The following is a 19,246-nucleotide window of genomic DNA, read 5'->3' as shown; positions in this document are numbered from 1 at the left end:
TTGGACTAATCTTTCTATTTTGTGTATTCTTATTTTGTTTCTCTTTAATGATATTTGATGCTTGTTTGCTTCCCAATAGTCTTGCAGGTGAACTACAACACCATATTTTAAGAGAAATTTTATGCTTTCGGAGAGAAATAAATAAAAGAGTAAAATGATATATATTCGATCATTTAGCACATCATTCACACTCAGTATTTTTCTCTATATATATACTTATATTATTCATTTAAAAACCTGTACAATGTTTTACAAAACAACACCTTTTATATTTCAGTCTCTTTATTCATTTTTTTTATTGATAAATGTTAATTTTTAATTTATTAAATTGTTTTAATTAGTATAAGAAATTTAAATTCATAACTTTTTTCTCTTTTTTCTTTTTTCAATCTTATGCTAAGCAAAAAATAAAATAAAATATTCAAATCAATAATTCTTGTGATGAATATTTCATACCAACATCATGATAAAAAATATATAATACATGTTAATATTGATTAAGATGATACCAAGACATATTAATTAAAACGACGTAATTTCAAATTAGTATATTTTGGTTTTTAAGATTTTAAAGTAATTTCAATTCAATCAACAAATATTAAGAGTAATAATAATAATTTGAAAGCAGCCTATTCAAATAATACCATCTTAACTTTATTTAATATATTTATAATGAAATAAAACTAATTTATTATTTATTTTTACGATAGTATACAATATATTTTTAAAAAATATATGGATATTTTTTTAACAATTAGATTATAAGTGTAGAAGCATATAACTTAAACCGATAATAATTTCATATATCTAATAAATATTTAAAGATAGAATATAACTTTTAAAAAATCTAAATCATTTATATAATAAATTAAACCAAAATTTTGTAAAGAGTTATAAATATAAATAGTTATCAAATTGTAAGTTGTAATACAATAATTCAATATTTAATTTTACACTTATCAACTATTTAAATAACTAAAAAAATAACTATTTTTCCCAATACTTTTCATTTGATTAATTATGAACATTATATATCCCATTATTTAAAACAAATAATGAAATGATTTTCTTATCACTTAATTATATTTTAATTGAACCATCTTCTGGATTAATCAAATAAAATCGAAATTGATTTTTTGTTGAATAAAAAGGAGGCACTTTTTAACAATAATTGAAGCTACTATATGCATAGGACCAAATTGGTTTATTTTTTCAAAACTTGCGCATGAGACAAAAAAAACACGTTTTTGGCATTGCATCGTTATGGTCCTCCAATATTAATTACAGGTGTCAGCTTTGATGAACCCAAACAATAAAAAGAGCCCAATGTATTCATGGCCCCCAATCATATTTGGTACCGAAAGTATTAGACCAAACAATATACGAAGTGCTCACTATGATCTGTATTCACTATGATTTCTGTCAAATCCTTCTGCTTACATTTTCCGTTTTCAACTTTTCAAATAGCCATTGTAAAAGTACATATGTATAATATATTAGTGTGAACTTATGCATTGGATTTGGTTGAAAGAAAATTTCCTATGTTTGGACATTCATGAATCTTAGGAATAGGTAAATTCTGTTTAATTGGAGATAAACATTTTTGAAAATATTTATATATATTGCATGAAAATCAAAAGTTTTGACATTTAATTCTAGTAGAATTTTTCCAATTTTTTATTTATTTACTATATAGGTATTGAAACATTTTTCCTAACTCAAAAATTCAAAATCTCACATTTCAATAAAAATAATTTTATGCAAAATATATAAGTACAATACATTACCAAAAAAATAATGTTTTCAGAGAACATTATATTTTTTTAAAAAATAAAACAGACATCCTCAAGTTTAGATTCTGTAAAACTAAAAAGTTCACTTATAAATTTATCTGTTTGATGTAGTATTTGAAATATGCTCCAAACTTATTATTATTTTGTACGTTTATTATCTTCTTAAAATTTCTCATATATAATTAATATATATATATATATATATATATATATATATATATATATATATATAACTCTCATGTGTAATCGTCATTAAATATCATAACCTTACAGCAAATATTATTTAAAATTATAATATAACTAAAAAATGTTATTATCTTAATTTTTAGGATAATAAATTTTTTTAAATAAATTCATCCCCACAAAAAATTATAAACGTATAAATACTCACTCTTATCCTCAGTTTGAATAAATAAGTAATTATTATTTTGACTTATAAATACTCACTCTTATCCTTCGTTCAGTCGCAACCTAGCTAGCTAGCTCTGAATCTCGTTCACTAATCCCCGACAATGCCTTGTCTATGCCTTAGCAGCCCACTCCATCGTCTCACGTGCCCTCCGTGTTGACATCGCAGCCCGCTTCGTTGTTTCTCATGTTGCTCCGTTGTCATCTTGCTTTCACTACTTAGTCGAAGTGCATAAGTAGTGATTCTTGTGAAGCTGAGCCCCAATTTAGACATGTCTCCTAAATGTTGTACGTATTAAAGCAAATTGCAAGTTGGATTATGTTTTAATTAATTCATACATTACTCATGATTTGTGGATGTGGGTCTTAAGTGACCTTTATAGTTGATGTAAACAGCATGAAGTTCTCGAATCTGAAAATAAAAAATCATCAATGTTGACATAAATGTGCCTTTAAAAATATTGTCTGTGTGTTGGTGGTTCATAGAATTTGTTTTAACTATGCCTGTGTAAAATATATTGTCATGAATCCTTTTGATTTTAAGATCAACATACTTTGGGTGTTTACGAAGACCAAATTGTTTGCAAAGCAATGCTATTATTGTATGTTAATAATACTCAGTCACAGATAGAGATAAACTAATTAATTAAGTTACCAGTGTTGTTGCTGTTATATTCCATTAGTCATTTTAATCTGAAAATTTTCCATACACTTTAGCTTTTTTATTTTATGCTCTAGGTCTATAGAGGAATAGTTTAAGAATGAATGGGTCCATTATGTCTTCATCCATCTTTAGAAACCCTTATAATCCTACCTATCCTCAGTGAAGTCCACGGCTTTGATACCACAAAGTCGTATGAAAAAGTCTTACTACATGATGTTAAATTGCTCCAAATAATTTCTAAGGATGTACGCAGTCATTTCAAACACAAAATTATGAAGCAAGAAACATGGGATACATAACACAACTCCAAAACCAAGTGTGATAACTGATAAGTTACTAGGTAGAAACTGTATGAATCATTTTCCTTCACATCTCCAACAAACAGCTAGCTACTGTGGCCATTTAAATTGAAAAAATGGCTATTATGACTGTTGAAATTGGAAAAACGACTATTGCGATCATAAAAAAGAGAGAAAAGAAAGATGTCGATCCCATCGAAGTAAAGAAAGAAAAGATTGATATTGTTGCCATCAAAGAAAAAGGGAAGGAGATGGATGCTGATACTAACAAAGAAAAAAAAAAGAAATACTTGATGATAAGGGTAAATTGAAAAATATTGTCCGATAAAAAGGTTAGGAGTTAAATTTAGATTGTATTTATTTTATGCTTTGAAATACGAATGTACTCAGGATTCAAAATGATGAAATTTTAAGATCTTTTGAAAGTGATTAACTTTTTTTAAAAGAGATTAACCTACCACTAAAGAAAATCGAAAGCCTACTTATAATAATAAATTGCAAGATGTTGGACTGAGAAAAAAATTAATTTGTCTGTTACATGTATTCAAGGACAATATATAAATTAGATGGTATATATATATATATATATATATATATATCATTGCCATGATAATTATAATAACTGAATATATTGTTTTCTTACTTTCTGTATCTTTTCACCTAATTAGTATATTGAATTTTATAGTTTATCTAAATCTTTGAATTTTATTTTACCTGATTACTTTAATTTGTCCTTTTCTTAGAATTCAAATATTCTCTTCTACATATGCTATAAATCAAAATCTAATTTAAATTCTTATATTTTTAATTTGAAATTATATATATTCAAACTGTTTTATTTATTTTTTAATTCATTTAAACTGTTTTGTGTACTATATTTTAATTACTTTTGAAATAAAATAAATATTTTTGTCCACTGTATATCTAACTGGTGTGATGTAGCCATGCGGGCATAACAATGGTTAGTTGGTAATAAAGGAGCAAAATTAATTAGGAGTGCCACACTAATTGGCAAGCGAAGCAACTGTCATATTCAAATATTCAGATTTGGGGTCCATGATTATTGCATTACAGATTAATGTTCGGGGACTATCAAAGTTCACACCTGCGGACATGCAGAAAAACACGTTCCTTGTCCTGCATAAAGTAAATCTAAGGAGGTAATTAAACATAGATTTCTATCTATTTAAAAGAATAATTTCTATTTTATTTGATTCATTTAAAACTTGGATTAATTAAAAGTTAATTAACTGATAAAAATTATTTCATTAATATTCAATTTTTTTGACAAAGTTTTTAGATGATTTAAATTAAAATCGAAAATTTAATTTTAATTTTTTTATAATTAGTTGAATAAAAAATATTTGGTAAAATCAGTTCTTGAATTAATTGGTAGGTGTAAATTGGCATATTTAATTATTTTGATTGCAACTTAAAATTTCATAATTATAAGTATTTTAAAATAATTTTGTAATTATTCTAAATATTATTTAAGATAATTTTAAGTGCTTTTTTTTATCATAATTAAGGAAATAGTATTTAAAATGGATGACGGTAAAAGAAAGTAATACAAAAGAAAAAAAGAAGAATTTGAAGATGACATATAATATAGGAGCATATTTTAAAGAAAAATATTTCTTTGAACACCAATATATTAGTTCTTTCCCTGTTAATATTGGTATAAATTAAAGAAAAATAAATATTAGACAAAACACTATACGAAGCTACTTTATGCATGGGACCAAATTGATTATTTTTTAAGACTTACGCATGAGACAAAAAACACGTTTTTGGCATTGCATTGTTATGGTCCTTGAATATTACAGTTGCTAGCTTTGATGAACTCAAGGGTGTTATTTTGGACATCCAACATTTTTGTTGGGACATTAAGCACCTTTAGTGAAATGATTAAATTATTCTTGAGCCATTTAATATATAAAGGAACATGGTTCGTACGAGTCACTTTCTTTCTCCTCTGCCCCACTACATTTTTGTTTCTTCTTCTTCCTCTTCCTCTCGTTGTTCCTTTGCTTCTTCTTTTTTCTTCGTTTTTCTTTGTTTCTTCTCACACACATTGTTGTTTCCTCTGTCGGGCGTTGCTGCTGCTTCGTCTTCTTCGATGTTGTTGGGTGTTGGTTGCTGCTTCTTCTTGTTGGTTGCTTGGTGTTGAACCCAATTCCTATCGTGATGAATAAAAGTGCAATTAAAATTCTTGTACTTATTCTTCCTCTCCAACAAAAAAAATGAAATTTTTTTGGAAGAACCCATACAGATTGACGGATCATCAATCCGTATAGTTCATACGGATTATCGATCCATATGAACCATTCGTATGAGTTTTTTTGTTGAATAATTTAAAATTTAAGATTAGATTGCTAAAATTAAGATACATTTTTTAAAATATATTAGTTATTGCTAAAATTTAGATTAGATTGGTGAAACAATTAATTTTCAATATTGTTATATTATATTTGTCTCACTTTAAAAAAAATCGAAACAGATATTTAAAAGATATTGAATTTGTTACTTATGAAAAATATTGAAATCATAATTAAAAATAATTTAAATTTTTTAGTTACAATAAATATTTAAATGAAAATTTTTAATAATTTAAATTTGTTAAACAAATATTGAAACATAATTTTTAATTTTATAATAAATCTGCTAGTTATAAAAATTATGAAACCAAAATTTAAAATATGATAAGATTTTTAGTTTAAGATAATGATTGAAATAAAATTTAAAAATATATTTCCGCATGGTTCATACGGATTGATGATCCGTATGAATTTTTTTTGTTTCTTTTTGTTGAATAAATTAAAATTTAAGATTAGATTGCTAAAATTAAGATATTATTTTTTTAAAAAATATATATATTATTTATTACTAAAATTATATTAGATTACTAAAATTAAGATTAGATTGGTTAAAATATTAATTTTCAATATTTTTATATTATATTTATCTCATTTTTAAAAAAATTGAAACAAATATTTAAAAGATATTGAATTTGTTACTTATGAAAAATATTGAAATCATAATTAAAAATAATTTAAATTTTTTAGTTACAATAAATATTTAAATGAAAATTTTTAATAATTAAAATTTGTTATAAGAATATTGAAACATAATTTTTAATTGTACAATAAATCTGTTAGTTATAAAAATTATGTAACCAAAATTTAAAATTTAAAATATGATAAGATTTTTAGTTTAAGATAATGATTGAAATAAAATTTGAAAATATATTTGATTCAGTAGTTATAAAAAATATTGAAACCAAAATTTAAAATATGATAAGATTGTTAGTTTAAGATAATGATTTAAATCAAATTTAAAAATACATTCGATTTAGTAGTTATAAAAGATATTGAAACCAAAATTTAAAATTTAAAATAGACAAAATTGTACTTTTGGTCCCCCAGTTTATCTCCAATTTTGGATTTGGTTTCACGATAATTTAATTCACAAATTTGGTCCCTCAGTTTTATAAATCCTACAAAATTGGTCTTGGAAGCCCGATTTGGACATTGATCGTTAATCTCAGACATTGACTGACACGTGTAAATGTCACGTGTCAACGTCTGAGTGATTTTCTATAAAGACTTCATTTTTTTTAGGTAAAATTGCACTTTTGGTCTCTCAGTTTTACTCCAATTTTAATTTTGGTCCCCCTATAATTTAATTCACACATTTGGTCCCTCAATTTTATAAATCCCTTTATAAATTCAGCCAAATTTTCTTACTGGAGAAGTTGTATTTCAAATTTCAAACAAAAATATAATTGTCATATATAGACCACTTAAGCAGTCGTATACACATAATACCGCATGAGGAAGCAAAAAAAAGAAAAAAAAGAGGGGATTATTACAGATTCTGTTAAAACTCCTCAAAACTCATTTTAATCTAAGAAAAACTATATGGTATGGATAACAATAAGCTATTATCACCAGAAAACTATGGTTTGAAATCAGAGCAACTAGCTTGCTTCGTGAGAAGCGAAGGACTAAATCACACCATGGAAGTATCAAAATCAATCTGCACCAACACATCCTCCAATTGAAACCTTTTTGTCATTGATTTTGACGGAATTAACGTTGATTGAAGACTGTGTCTGTGTCGGGTCTTGGTTTGCGACAAGGGGTGTGAAAGTAAGAGATCTGAAAATTTCAGACTCAGGTTGAGATTCATGCGTCACTTTTCGAAGTGAAACAACCTCGGAAGTGAGAGAAAGACAAAGAGTGATTTTTCTCTGGGTTCCAAGTGAGTGAAAAACTTGCAATGAAAAAGAAGTGAGATTTATCAAGACCTACCATGTCTCTAGCACTAGTGGCTAAACCATTCAAAATACCAATTTTACAGGACCAATTTATAAAGGGATTTATAAAACTGGGGGACCAAATGTGTGAATTAAATTATAGGGGGACCAAAATCAAAATTGGAGTAAAATTGAGGGACCAAAAGTGTAATTTTACTTACAAAAAATGAAGTTTTTACAAGGAATCACTCAAACGTTGACATGTAGCATTGACACGTGGCAGTCAACGTCTGATGTTAACGGTCATTCGGTCAACGTCCAAATCGGGCTTCCAAGACCAATTTTGCAAGATTTATAAAACTGGGGGACCAAATTTTTGAATTAAATTATCGAGGGACCAAATCCGAAATTAGAGATAAACTGGGGGACAAAAAATGCAATTTTGCCTTTAAAATATGATAAGATTGTTAATTTAAGATAATAATTGAAATAAAATTTAAAAATATATTTGATTCAGTAGTTATAAAAAATATTGAAACAAAAATTTAAAATATGATAAGATTGTTAGTTTAAGATAATGATTGAAATAAAATTTAAAAATATATTAAATTTGTTAGTTATAAGAAATATGGAAACAAAAATTTAAGATATAATAAGATTGTTACTTTAAGGTAATGATTGAAATTAAATTTAAAAATATATTTGACTTTATAGTTATAAAAAATATTGATAACATAATGTGTCATTTTGTAGTATTTTTATTTATAATTTACATATGTAAACAAATTAATTATTATATAAAAATAATCATCACAAAATTTATTATGTAAATTTACATATATATTAAATAAAAATTAGAAATTTTAGTGTTATATATAACGACACTATTTATTTATATTCCTAACAAATTCACATACACTATCGGAGACCAAATACGCTTCCAAAATACCCTTAAGAAAAGCAACTTACACTAAGTTAGAGAAAAATTACGAAAAAAAAACACTACAGAAATGAAAAAATGCAACTGCTATTTATAACTAAAAATACTATAAGAATATTTTCGACATTTTGAAAGGTTACTGAGGGCTCCAGTAAAAATACTTGGTGCCCAAGCAACTCCGTGAACCCAAACAATAAAAAGAGCCCAATGTAATCTTTCATGACCCCCAATCATATTTGGTACAGAAAGTATTAGACAAAACAATATGCGAAGTGTTCACTATGATTTCTGTCAAATCCTTAGGCTTACATTTCAAATAGCCATTGTAAAAGTACATATGTATAATATATTAGTGAGAACTTATGCATTGGATTTGGTTGAAAGAAAATTTTCTATGTTTGGAGATTCATGAATCTTATGAGTCATGAATCTTAGGAATAGGTAAATTCTGTTTAATTGGAGATAAACATTTTTGAAAATATTTATATATATTGCATGAAAATATTTATTAAGTAATATATTGTGTCTTATTTTTAATTGACTCGCATAAACAACTCTGTTGTAATATCGTTATGTTTTATTCTACTTCCTTTCATTTCTTTCCACACTTATCCCAAACTAACCAGCACATCTATAAATAAATCTTCCAAGGTTGCTTATCCATTCAAACTGAACAAGAAAGATAAAGCATTCCATAGCCTCCCATAAAAATGAAGAATACTATCTTCTCTGCTCTCTTTCTACTTTGTGCCTTCACCACCTCATACCTACCTTCAACCACCGCGGTGGTCGATACCGACGGTGATATTCTTCAGAATCCTGGCACATACTTTATCTTGTCCGTTTTTCGACCCGGCGGCGGAGTAGAATTCGCCGCCACTGGAAACGAAACTTGCCCTCTCACTGTCGTGCAGACTCTCTTCGGGAGGGGCTTTCCAGCAATATTATCGTCCCGGTTACGAATCCCTTTCATCGGCGAAGGACAACTCTTCAGCATCCTGTTCCGTATTGTGCCATGGTGCGCCACCACTCCTTCTAAGTGGACCATTGTGGAGGGTTTACCAGAATCACCCGCGGTTAAACTCACTGGGTACGACAACACAGTGCCTGGTGAGTTTAAAATTGAGAAAGCTAACCCTTTCCATAACGACTATACCCTTTTGTTCTGTCCAGCTGGCGAAGAAAGCAAATGTGGGCATATTGGGATTCATTTCGATGATGATGGAAACAGGCGTTTGGTGGTGTCTGAGGAGAATATATTAAGGGTTCAGTTTCAGAAATTTGGATCATCAGCACCGGATGAGGCATCACTGGCCCTTAAAAAACATCATGTGCTCTCTGTCAGTGAGTGAGTGAGAGACAAGTGTAAGACTAAATGAATGGTTTGGTTGTAATAAATAAATTTTTAATTGCCAGACTAAATAGAACAAACAAACCTTATTCCTTTTTATGCCAGATTATGTATGGGTTGCATCTCTTACATAGAGTTCTTAGTTTCTTTTTCTTCTTCTGTTCTGTTTGTTTTCTTTGCTGTTTGTTGCTTTCCTTTTCTAGCTGATGTATCCAGAGAAAGCTCATTCCTTCCATTGCAAATAATTTAATTTCTGAGCAATGCTATATAAATATTTTTATATATTAAATACTCTATAAATATCTTCTTTTTTTTATCATTTTTCATACATAAGTTTTTTCTCTTAATTTTTTTCTCCAACTGTTGAATAAAGTTCAATATCAACTAACTTTTTCTCTTTAATGTCACTTGTACCAGTTTGGAAACTATTTGCTTAGTTTACTTGTCAAGATGGAGATATAATGAATTATAATTAATTGTAATTTTTTCATTTTATTGTTGTCATTTTATAAATTTATTCCTCTTAATTTTTAAAAAAAAATTGATTTAATAATTTTAATTGTATAATTTTGATCTATTAATTAAGTTGACATTTAATATTTAATAGAAATGTTATGTAGTAGAGTGTTTTGTGAACATTTCCATCAAATATTAATGAAAACTTAACATGTACGTGAATCAAAATTATACAATTTAACAATTAATGGAAGATAAACTAACAACGTCTAACATGTTGGATAAATATTGAAGTTTTTTAAGTAGGTTGTCAATAATTCCATTGAGGTTTTACTATTGATTCAAAACGATATCATTCTTGAGCGTAACAATTTTTTTGGCGTGCACAATCTAGTTTGAGTTTTTAAACCGATGGGGTCGTTGAATTTCCTCAAAATCAACCAGGTTTGGCCAATCAGGTAATAAGGCTTCATATATATATATATATATATATATATATATATATATATATATATATGTATATATATATATAAACCTAATCACTAAATACTCAAACTTTTGCTTGTACCCATCTTGTTAATTAATTAGCAGTCACGTGACTCCATTTTGTATTATCTTACTATTCGCAAGCGATTGTAATATTTGGGTACCATGATATTTGTAGGTTTGGTTGTATCCATCTTCTGGCCTCACATTACAGATTACATTTGGAACCACTTATTATTATTATTATTGGCACCTATTTTAAATATTTGGGGACCATCACCCCTCGCACGCCAAAGACATGTTTAATGTCCCCAATAAGATAAATTTTTAATGTACCCATCTTATGCTTCGTTCCAAAATTCGCAGTTACGTGATTATCGTGTATCCATCATATTAGCAAGCCACCGACAAATTTGGAGGACATGATAGTTACGTGATTGTTCCCAATTACTCATGCATCCATTATATTAGCAGTTACGTGATTGTTCCCAATTACTCATGCATCCATCATATTAGCAGTTACGTGATTGTTCCCAATTACTCATGCATCCATCTTCCAGCCTCTCATTACAAGTTACATTTGGCATCTATGCAATCTTTGGGGACCATCGCCGCTCTCATGGAAAAAACGTGATCATTGTCAAGCACACCCTAAATTTAGGGAGGTAATTAAATTGATTTGTATTTAGTAAGAAAAATCTAGTTTATTTGATTAATCTAAAGGTTGACATAATTTAAAATTCATCATTAATTGATAAAAAAATCATTATTTATAATTTTCGGTAAAATCATAAGACAAGTTAAATTAAAGCTGAAAAGTTCGTTAGGAATAAAATGTTAATAATAATTAATATTTTTTATTAATTGAAAGAAAGTATTTAATAAAATTAGTTATTGAATTATTTAATAAATATAAAATGACATCTTTAATTAGTTGATTACAACTTAAAATTCATAATGATATATATTCAAAATATTATCACTTTATAATTTAATTTATTATCTTAAAAATTAAGATAATTTTAATTATTTTTTATCACAATTAAAGAATTGATATCCAATACGAGAATGAATTAGTAATGTGTTATATTCTATGCATACATAAATGCAAAGACAAATGGAGCAAATGGAGGTGCAAATGAAAAAAAATTTATTTATTTGATTTGATTTTGTTATGTCATGTGAATTGTAGGATTTAATGGATAGCTGTTGTTCTCATTCAATTGAAAAAAAATTCAATGATCTATTTAAAAATTATCATAGTTGTCAAGTCTTTTATCGACCAATGTTTTTACCTTTACAGACCATCTCGCCTTCAATTCGCAGCTTTATATGTTCTAAATTCATTATTCTCAACTTGCAGAGGTGAGAATAATGGTCTGCAGATGTGAGAAGATGAACTTTCGGAAGCTTGATAATTTTTAATAGGATATGTAAATTATTTACCATTTTTAAAAAGGTTCCCATATTATTCTTATTATGATTGAATTAGGTCTACAAACAGATCATTGATCCAAAACTTGCTTTATATCTGGTAAACACGTCTATAAATAGATGCTTCCAACGTTGCTTATTCACACAACTGAATAAGATATAAGCCTTCCATAGCTGCCAAAGAAATGAAGAGCAGTACCTTGTTCGCTCTCTTTCTACTTAGTGCCATCTTCACCTCTTACCTACCTTCAGCCACCGCTGGTGATTTGGTCGACACTGATGGGCTAATGGCAACCCTCTTGAAAATGGAGGAACATACTAAGTTTTGTAAACTATAATAATAAACAGCGGCGGAATAGCCAGAAGGAGGACTCGCTGTTAAACTCACTGGGTTTAAAAATACAGTTATGTTGCGGTTCATTTCGACCAATTCCGCAACAGGCGCTTCGTAGTGATTGAGGTTCAGGAGCATGGATTGTGGGTTATGTTTCAGAAACTTGAATATGCATCAGGATTAACTCTTTCATCTGCATGAAGCACCACTTGTGTGCCCTCAAAAGTCATATATGTAGTTTCTGTTGGAAAATATTTTTCTATAATTTAAATTTTAAGTAAATATTTTTGGGGACCATCACTTCATGTCAAAGATTAATTATTTTATCATAATTGAGGAAATGGTATTTAATATGAATCAGAATAAAAGAAAGTAATAACAAAGAAACATATTTCAAAAGAAAATGTTTCTTGAACATATTTCAAAAGAATATGATAAGATTGTTAATTTAAGATAATGATTAAAATCAAATTTAAAAATATATTTGATTTAATAGTTATAAAAAATATTGAAACCAAAATTTAAAATTTAAAATACGATAAGATTGTTTGTTTAAGATGATGATTGAAATAAAATTTAAACATATATTAAATTTGTTAGTTATAAGAAATATGGAAACCAAAATTTAAGATATAATAAGATTGTTAGGTTAAGGTAATGATTGAAATTAAATTTAAAAATATATTTGATTTTATAGCTATAAAAAATATTGATAACATAATGTGTCATTTTTATTTATAATTTACATATGTAAACAAATTAAATATTATATAAAAAATAATCATCACAAAATTTATTATGTAAATTTACATATACATTAAATAAAAAAAAAATATTAGTGTTATATATAACGACACTATTTATTTATACTCCTAACACATTCAAGTACACTACCGGAGGCCAAATACATTTCTAAAACGTCCTTAATGAAAACAACTTATACTAAGTTAAAAAAAATTTACAAAATAAAAGGACGCTACAGAAATAAAAAAAAATACAACTGCTATTCATTACTAAAATTACTATAAGAGTATTTTCAATATTTTGAAAAGTTGCTGGCTACCCCAAGCAACTCCCCGAACCCAAACAATAAAAAGAGCCCAATGTAATCTTTCATGGCCCCCAATCATATTTGGTACAGAAAGTATTAGACAAAACAATATACGAAGTGTTCACTATGATCTACATTCACTATGATCTCTGTCAAATCCTTAGGCTTACATTTTCCGTTTTCAACTTTTCAAATAGCCATTGTAAAAGTACATAAGTATAATATATTAGTGTGAACTTATGCATTGGATTTGGTTGAAAGAAAATTTTCTATGTTTGGACATTCATGAATCTTATGAGTCATGAATCTTAGGAATAGGTAAATTCTGTTTAATTGGAGATAAACATTTTTGAAAATATTTATATATATTGCATGAAAATCAAAAGTTTTGACATTTAATTCTAATAGAATTTTTCCAAATCTTTTATTTATTTACCATATAGGTAACAATATTTTTTGTTGTATTGAAACATTTTTCCTAACTCAAAAAACTCAAAATTTCACCTTTCAATAAGAATAATTTTACGTAAAATATATAAGTACAATACATTCCCAAAAAATAATGTTTTTAAAGAACATTATATTTTTTTAAAAAATAAAACAAACATCCTGAAGTATGTTTCACCTATAGATTTATTTATATGTTTCATGTAGCATTTGAAATATGCTCCAAACTTATTATTATTTTTACATTTTGTACTATTATTGTCTTCTAAAAATTCCTTCTTTATCTTTATATATATATTACTTTCATTGTGTCATCGTCATTAAATATCATAACCTTACAACAAATATTATTTAAAATTATAATATAACAAAAAATATTATCTTAATTTTTAGAATAATAAATTTTTTTAATAAATTCATCCCCGCAAAAAATTGTAAATATATAAATATTCACTCTTGTTTTCGATTTCAATAAATAAGTAATTATTATTTTCGCTTGTGGGAGTAGCCTAGATTCAGCTGGTCTACTTTGTTATTTCTAATTCAAATACTATATATATATATTGAAAAATATCTTTAAAAATTAGTTTGAATCATATATCCAAACACACACATCAGTTAGCCGAAGTTACTCATTTAAAGAACCATTTCCCTTGCTAGTATCGTTTGCGTGGTTAGAGTTTTTGTAAAGGTACAATAATTGATTGTTTTTATTTCATTGATAAAAGAAGCAAGTAGTAAAGCTGTAAAAACAACCAATGACTGTTGGACGTTGCGGCTAGACTTGTAGTTGTACCCATCAGCTTCATGCCTCACAACAGTTGGCACGTGTGTAATATATTAATATAATAATATTGGTGTTCTACCCGTACATATGTTTGATTATAGAATCACAAATAATTTTTATTTCAATATTATATAAATATTGAAACCATAATATATATATATATATATATATATATATATATATATATATATATATATATATATATATATATATAAAAGAAAATTGTATTACCCACAAATATTCCTAATAAAATCTATCATACACATAATAAATAATAGATATTTTAAATGGATATTTGTTTTTTTTTTATGGATACAAGTATTTTTTTTTATCGGAATTAATGAGTGGGATATAGATATTATAGTATCATTATATATATATATATATATTATGTATTTTTAATTTATTTATATTTATGTTTTTCTTTGAATTTATACTTTGAGATATTGTAATCACCATAAAAAAATGTGTTATTTATGTTAATGATTCTAAAATGATTCTTTAAAGGATCGTTCTAGAAGATATGACGGAGACATTTTTATAATAAACAAGAAGATAACGACAACGTTTTCACATACCTGTTTTTGAATAGTAGGCAATGACAAATTTGTAAATTTTTGCTTACCATACAAAGATTATTTAAATCCAAAAATATTAGTATTAAGTAAAATTACTTTTTGAACCGGCATGACAGTATATACACGTATTAATTTAACCTGCACCCTCATGAAAGCTATTGGTCTTGTTAGGTTTGGGTCTCTGTCTTGGTACATTAGGAGATGAGCCAAAGAATAAAATTCAAGGAAATGAAATTCAATATAATGTCTGACAATGGTGAACAACTAATTAATCATGGTACTAAATCCAAGTTACCAATCCCAATTTCTCAACAAATATCTTTCCAGGCTAAAGTGTTATTATGTAAAATATTGTAGGATAAATTATTAATTTAGTCAGAGAATATGTAAATGGTAACATTATAGTTCCTGATATAATAAACCTTTTGATTTAGTATTTCAATTAGAAATAACAAAGTAGACCAGCTGAATCTAGGCTACTCCCACAAGCGAAAATAACATTTTCACCAATGATGTTGTGTTTAGTCATTTTTGTTTCATCACACCAAAATTAACACTTGCAAATGAAGGGATAAGCTTTGATTATTTTATTTAGTCTGACAATAATTTATTACAACCAAAGCATTTATATAGTCTCTCATTGACTTGTAGGAAGCACTAGATTATTCTGGGGCCAGAAGGGATCATATTTCAGAAACTCAACCACTAGTGGATCATCATTTGTCAACACCAAACGCGCGTGATTTTCATCATCGACATGAATCCCAATATCCTGACAATAGCTACGCTCAGGCCGCGTACAGAACACAAGCTTATAGCCCGAAGTTAACAATTTCTCAATTTCAAACCAACCATTTTCTGCATTTGGGGGCGAACCAATTTTAACTGCGGGTCCTTCTGGTTGGCCATTAACGACGGTCCACTCAGAACGAAGGGGGACACAAGGCAGTATAACTGCAAAATTACCGAACGTAATGTTCAAAGGAAAGCCTTCGCGGATAACAGGAACTCGATATGGGGTTGAAATAATTGTTGCAATCCCCTTATCATACGGATCGGCAGATTGTACAACAGTGAGAGGGCATCTTTCTTTTCCAGTTGCGGCTACTCTTATTCCACCATATGATGACTCTATTACTGGCAACACATAATATTTCCCACCATTTTGAAGATCATTACCTTCCATGTCAACCACGACTTGAGCGGTGGCTGAAGGTAGGAGTGAGGTGTAGAAGGCAGAAAGTAGAAAGAGAATGAAAATGGTAGGGCTCTTCATTTCTTAGAATGCTATATGATTGAAGGCTTTTCTTTTTCTGATGCGTTAATAAGCTTCGTAGAGAGAATCTATTTATAGACGTGGTGGTCACAAAGTGATCGAGTTCTGGATAAACATGAAAAACAAGTATAAGACAGCTAAAGTGTTATTATGTAAAATATTGCAGGATAAATTATTATTTTGGTCAGAGAATATGTAAATGATAACATTATAGTTGCTGAAATAAAAAATATATATATTTAGTATTTGAATTAGAAATAACAAAGTAGACCAGCTGAATCTAGCTACTCTCACAAGCAAAAATAATAATTACTTATTTTTTGAAACCGAGAACGAGAGTGAATATTTATATATTTACAATTTTTTGCGGGGATGAATTTATTAAAAAAGTTTATTATTCTAAAAATTAAGATAATAACAGTTTTTTAGTGACACCATGAAAGTAATATATATATATATAGATAAAGATAAACGAGGAATTTTTAGAAGACAATGATAGTATAAAATGTAAAAATAATAGTAAGTTTGGAGTATATTATTATAAGTAGGTTTTCGATTTTCTTTACTTTCCATGTTAATCTCCTTCAGAAAAGTTAATTTCTTTTAAAAGATCTTAAGATTTCATCATTTTTAATCCAGAGGACATTATTTCAAAGCATAAAGGTGAATTCTCATAAATACAATCTAAATTTAACTACTAACCTTTTTGTCGGACAACATTTTTCAATTTATCCTTATCATATATTATATAAGTATTTTTTTTCTTCGATGGTATCAGCATCCATCTCCTTCCTTTTTCTTTGATGGCAACAATATCCATCTTTTCTTTCTTTACTTCGATGGCATCGATATCTTTCTTTTCTTTCTTTTTTATGATCACAATAGTCGTTTTTCCAATTTCAACAGTCATAATAGCCATTTTTTCAATTTTAATGGCCACAATAGTTGTTTGTTGGAGATGTGAAGGAAAATGATTCATACAGTTTCTACCAAGTAACTTATCAGTTGTGACACTTGGTTTTGAAGTTGTGTTATGTATCCCATGTTTCTTGCTTCATAATTTTGTGTTTGAAATGAATGCGTACATTCTTAGAAATTATTTGGAGCAATTTAATATTATGTAGTAAGACTTTTTCATACAACTTTGTGGTATCAAAGTCGTGGACTTCACTGAGGATAGGTAGGATTATAAGGGTTTCTAAAGATGGATGAAGACATAAAGGACCCGTTCACTCTTAAACTATTCCTCTATAGACCTAGAGCATAAAATAAAAAGCTAAAGTGTATGGAAATTTTTTAGATTAAACTCACGAATGACAACACTAGTAACTAAATTAGTTTATCTCCATCTCTGACCCAGTGTTATTAGCAAACAATAATAGCATTGTTTGGCAAACAGTTGATCATCGTAAACATCCAAAATATGCCGATCTTAAAATCAAAATGATTCATTACAATATATTTTACACAGACATAGTTAAAACAAATTCTATGAACCACCAACACATATACAATATTTTTTAAGCCACATTTATATCAACATGGATGATTCTTTTGTTTTAAGACTAGAGAACTTCATGTTGTTTATATCAACTATGAAGATCACTTAAGATCCACATCCCCGAATCATGAATCATGAGTGATGCATGAATTAATTAAAAACATAATCTAACCTGCAATTTGCTTTAATAGGTACAACATTTAGGAGACATACCTAATTTGGGAAAATTGGGGCTCAACTTCTCGAGAACCACTACTTATACACTTCGACTAAGTAGTGAAAGCAAGATGACAATGGAGCGGTACCAGAAATGATGGAGCAGGCTGCGACGTCAACACAGAGGGCACGGGAGATGACGTAGTGGGCTGCTAAGGTATAGACAAGGCATTTTTGGGGATTAGTGAACGAGATTCAAAGCTAGCTAGGTTGCGACTAAATGAAGGATAATAATCACATGCTTAAATCACTAAACAAACAAAGACGATTTTTGGGTTTAAATAATCTTTGTATGGTAAGCAAAAATTTACAAATTTGTCATTGCCTACTATTCAAAAACAGGTATGTGAAAATGTTGTTGTTGTCTTCTTGTTTATTATAAAAATGTCACCGTCATATTTTCTAAAACGATTCTTTAAAGAATCATTTTAGAATCATCAACATAAATAACACATTTTTTTATGGTGATTACAATATCACAAAGTATAAATTCAAAGAGAAACATAAATATAAATAAATTAAAAATACATAAAATATATATATATATATATATATATATATATATATATATATATATATATATATATATATATATATATATATATATATATATATATATATACACACTATAATATCTATATCCCACTCATTAACTCCGATAAAAAAAATACTTGTATCCATAAAAAAACAAATATCCATTTAAAATATCTGTTTATTATGTGTATGATAGATTTTATCACGAATATTTGTGGGTAATACAATTTTCTTTTATATATATATATATATATTATGGTTTCAATATTTATATAATATTGAAATAAAAATTATTTGTGATTCTATAATCAAACATATGTACGGGTAGAACACCAATATTATTATATTAATATATTACACACGTGCCAACTGTTGTGAGGCATGAAGCTGAGTGGGTACAACTACAAGTCTAGCCGCAACGTCCAACAGTCAT

At 27.6% G+C, this 19,246-nt stretch overlaps 2 protein-coding genes across 3 annotated transcripts; one reads left to right on the top strand and one right to left on the bottom strand.

Moving 5' to 3' along the window:
* The first annotated feature begins 8,947 nt into the window (after positions 1-8,947).
* On the top strand, positions 8,948-9,817 carry LOC100800889 (kunitz-type trypsin inhibitor KTI1-like). Its single transcript, XM_003532189.5, has one exon. It carries the CDS (start codon positions 9,073-9,075, stop codon positions 9,712-9,714), a length of 642 nt encoding a protein of 213 aa, XP_003532237.3. The 5' UTR covers positions 8,948-9,072; the 3' UTR covers positions 9,715-9,817.
* Positions 9,818-15,845: 6,028 nt separating this feature from the next.
* Positions 15,846-18,529, bottom strand: LOC100306662 (uncharacterized). Of its 2 annotated transcripts, XM_014778329.3 has the most exons (2): positions 18,277-18,529; positions 15,851-16,667 (listed from the first exon to the last, which is right to left on the bottom strand). In XM_014778329.3, exon 2 carries the CDS (start codon positions 16,560-16,562, stop codon positions 15,924-15,926), a length of 639 nt encoding a protein of 212 aa, XP_014633815.1. In that variant the 5' UTR covers positions 16,563-16,667; positions 18,277-18,529; the 3' UTR covers positions 15,851-15,923.
* Positions 18,530-19,246: the final 717 nt, after the last annotated feature.

The sequence above is a fragment of the Glycine max genome, chromosome 8 (genome assembly GCF_000004515.6).
Source record: "Glycine max cultivar Williams 82 chromosome 8, Glycine_max_v4.0, whole genome shotgun sequence".
Lineage (NCBI taxonomy): Eukaryota > Viridiplantae > Streptophyta > Magnoliopsida > Fabales > Fabaceae > Glycine > Glycine max.
The sequence above is the reverse complement of the archived record's forward strand: the minus strand, read 5'-3'. Positions and strand labels throughout refer to the sequence as shown.

Excerpts from the sequence above, each read along its gene's own strand:
- LOC100800889 (XM_003532189.5), top strand. The coding sequence starts at position 9,073 with ATGAAGAATACTATCTTCTCTGCTCTCTTTCTACTTTGTGCCTTCACC.
- LOC100306662 (XM_014778329.3), bottom strand. The coding sequence starts at position 16,562 with ATGAAGAGCCCTACCATTTTCATTCTCTTTCTACTTTCTGCCTTCTAC.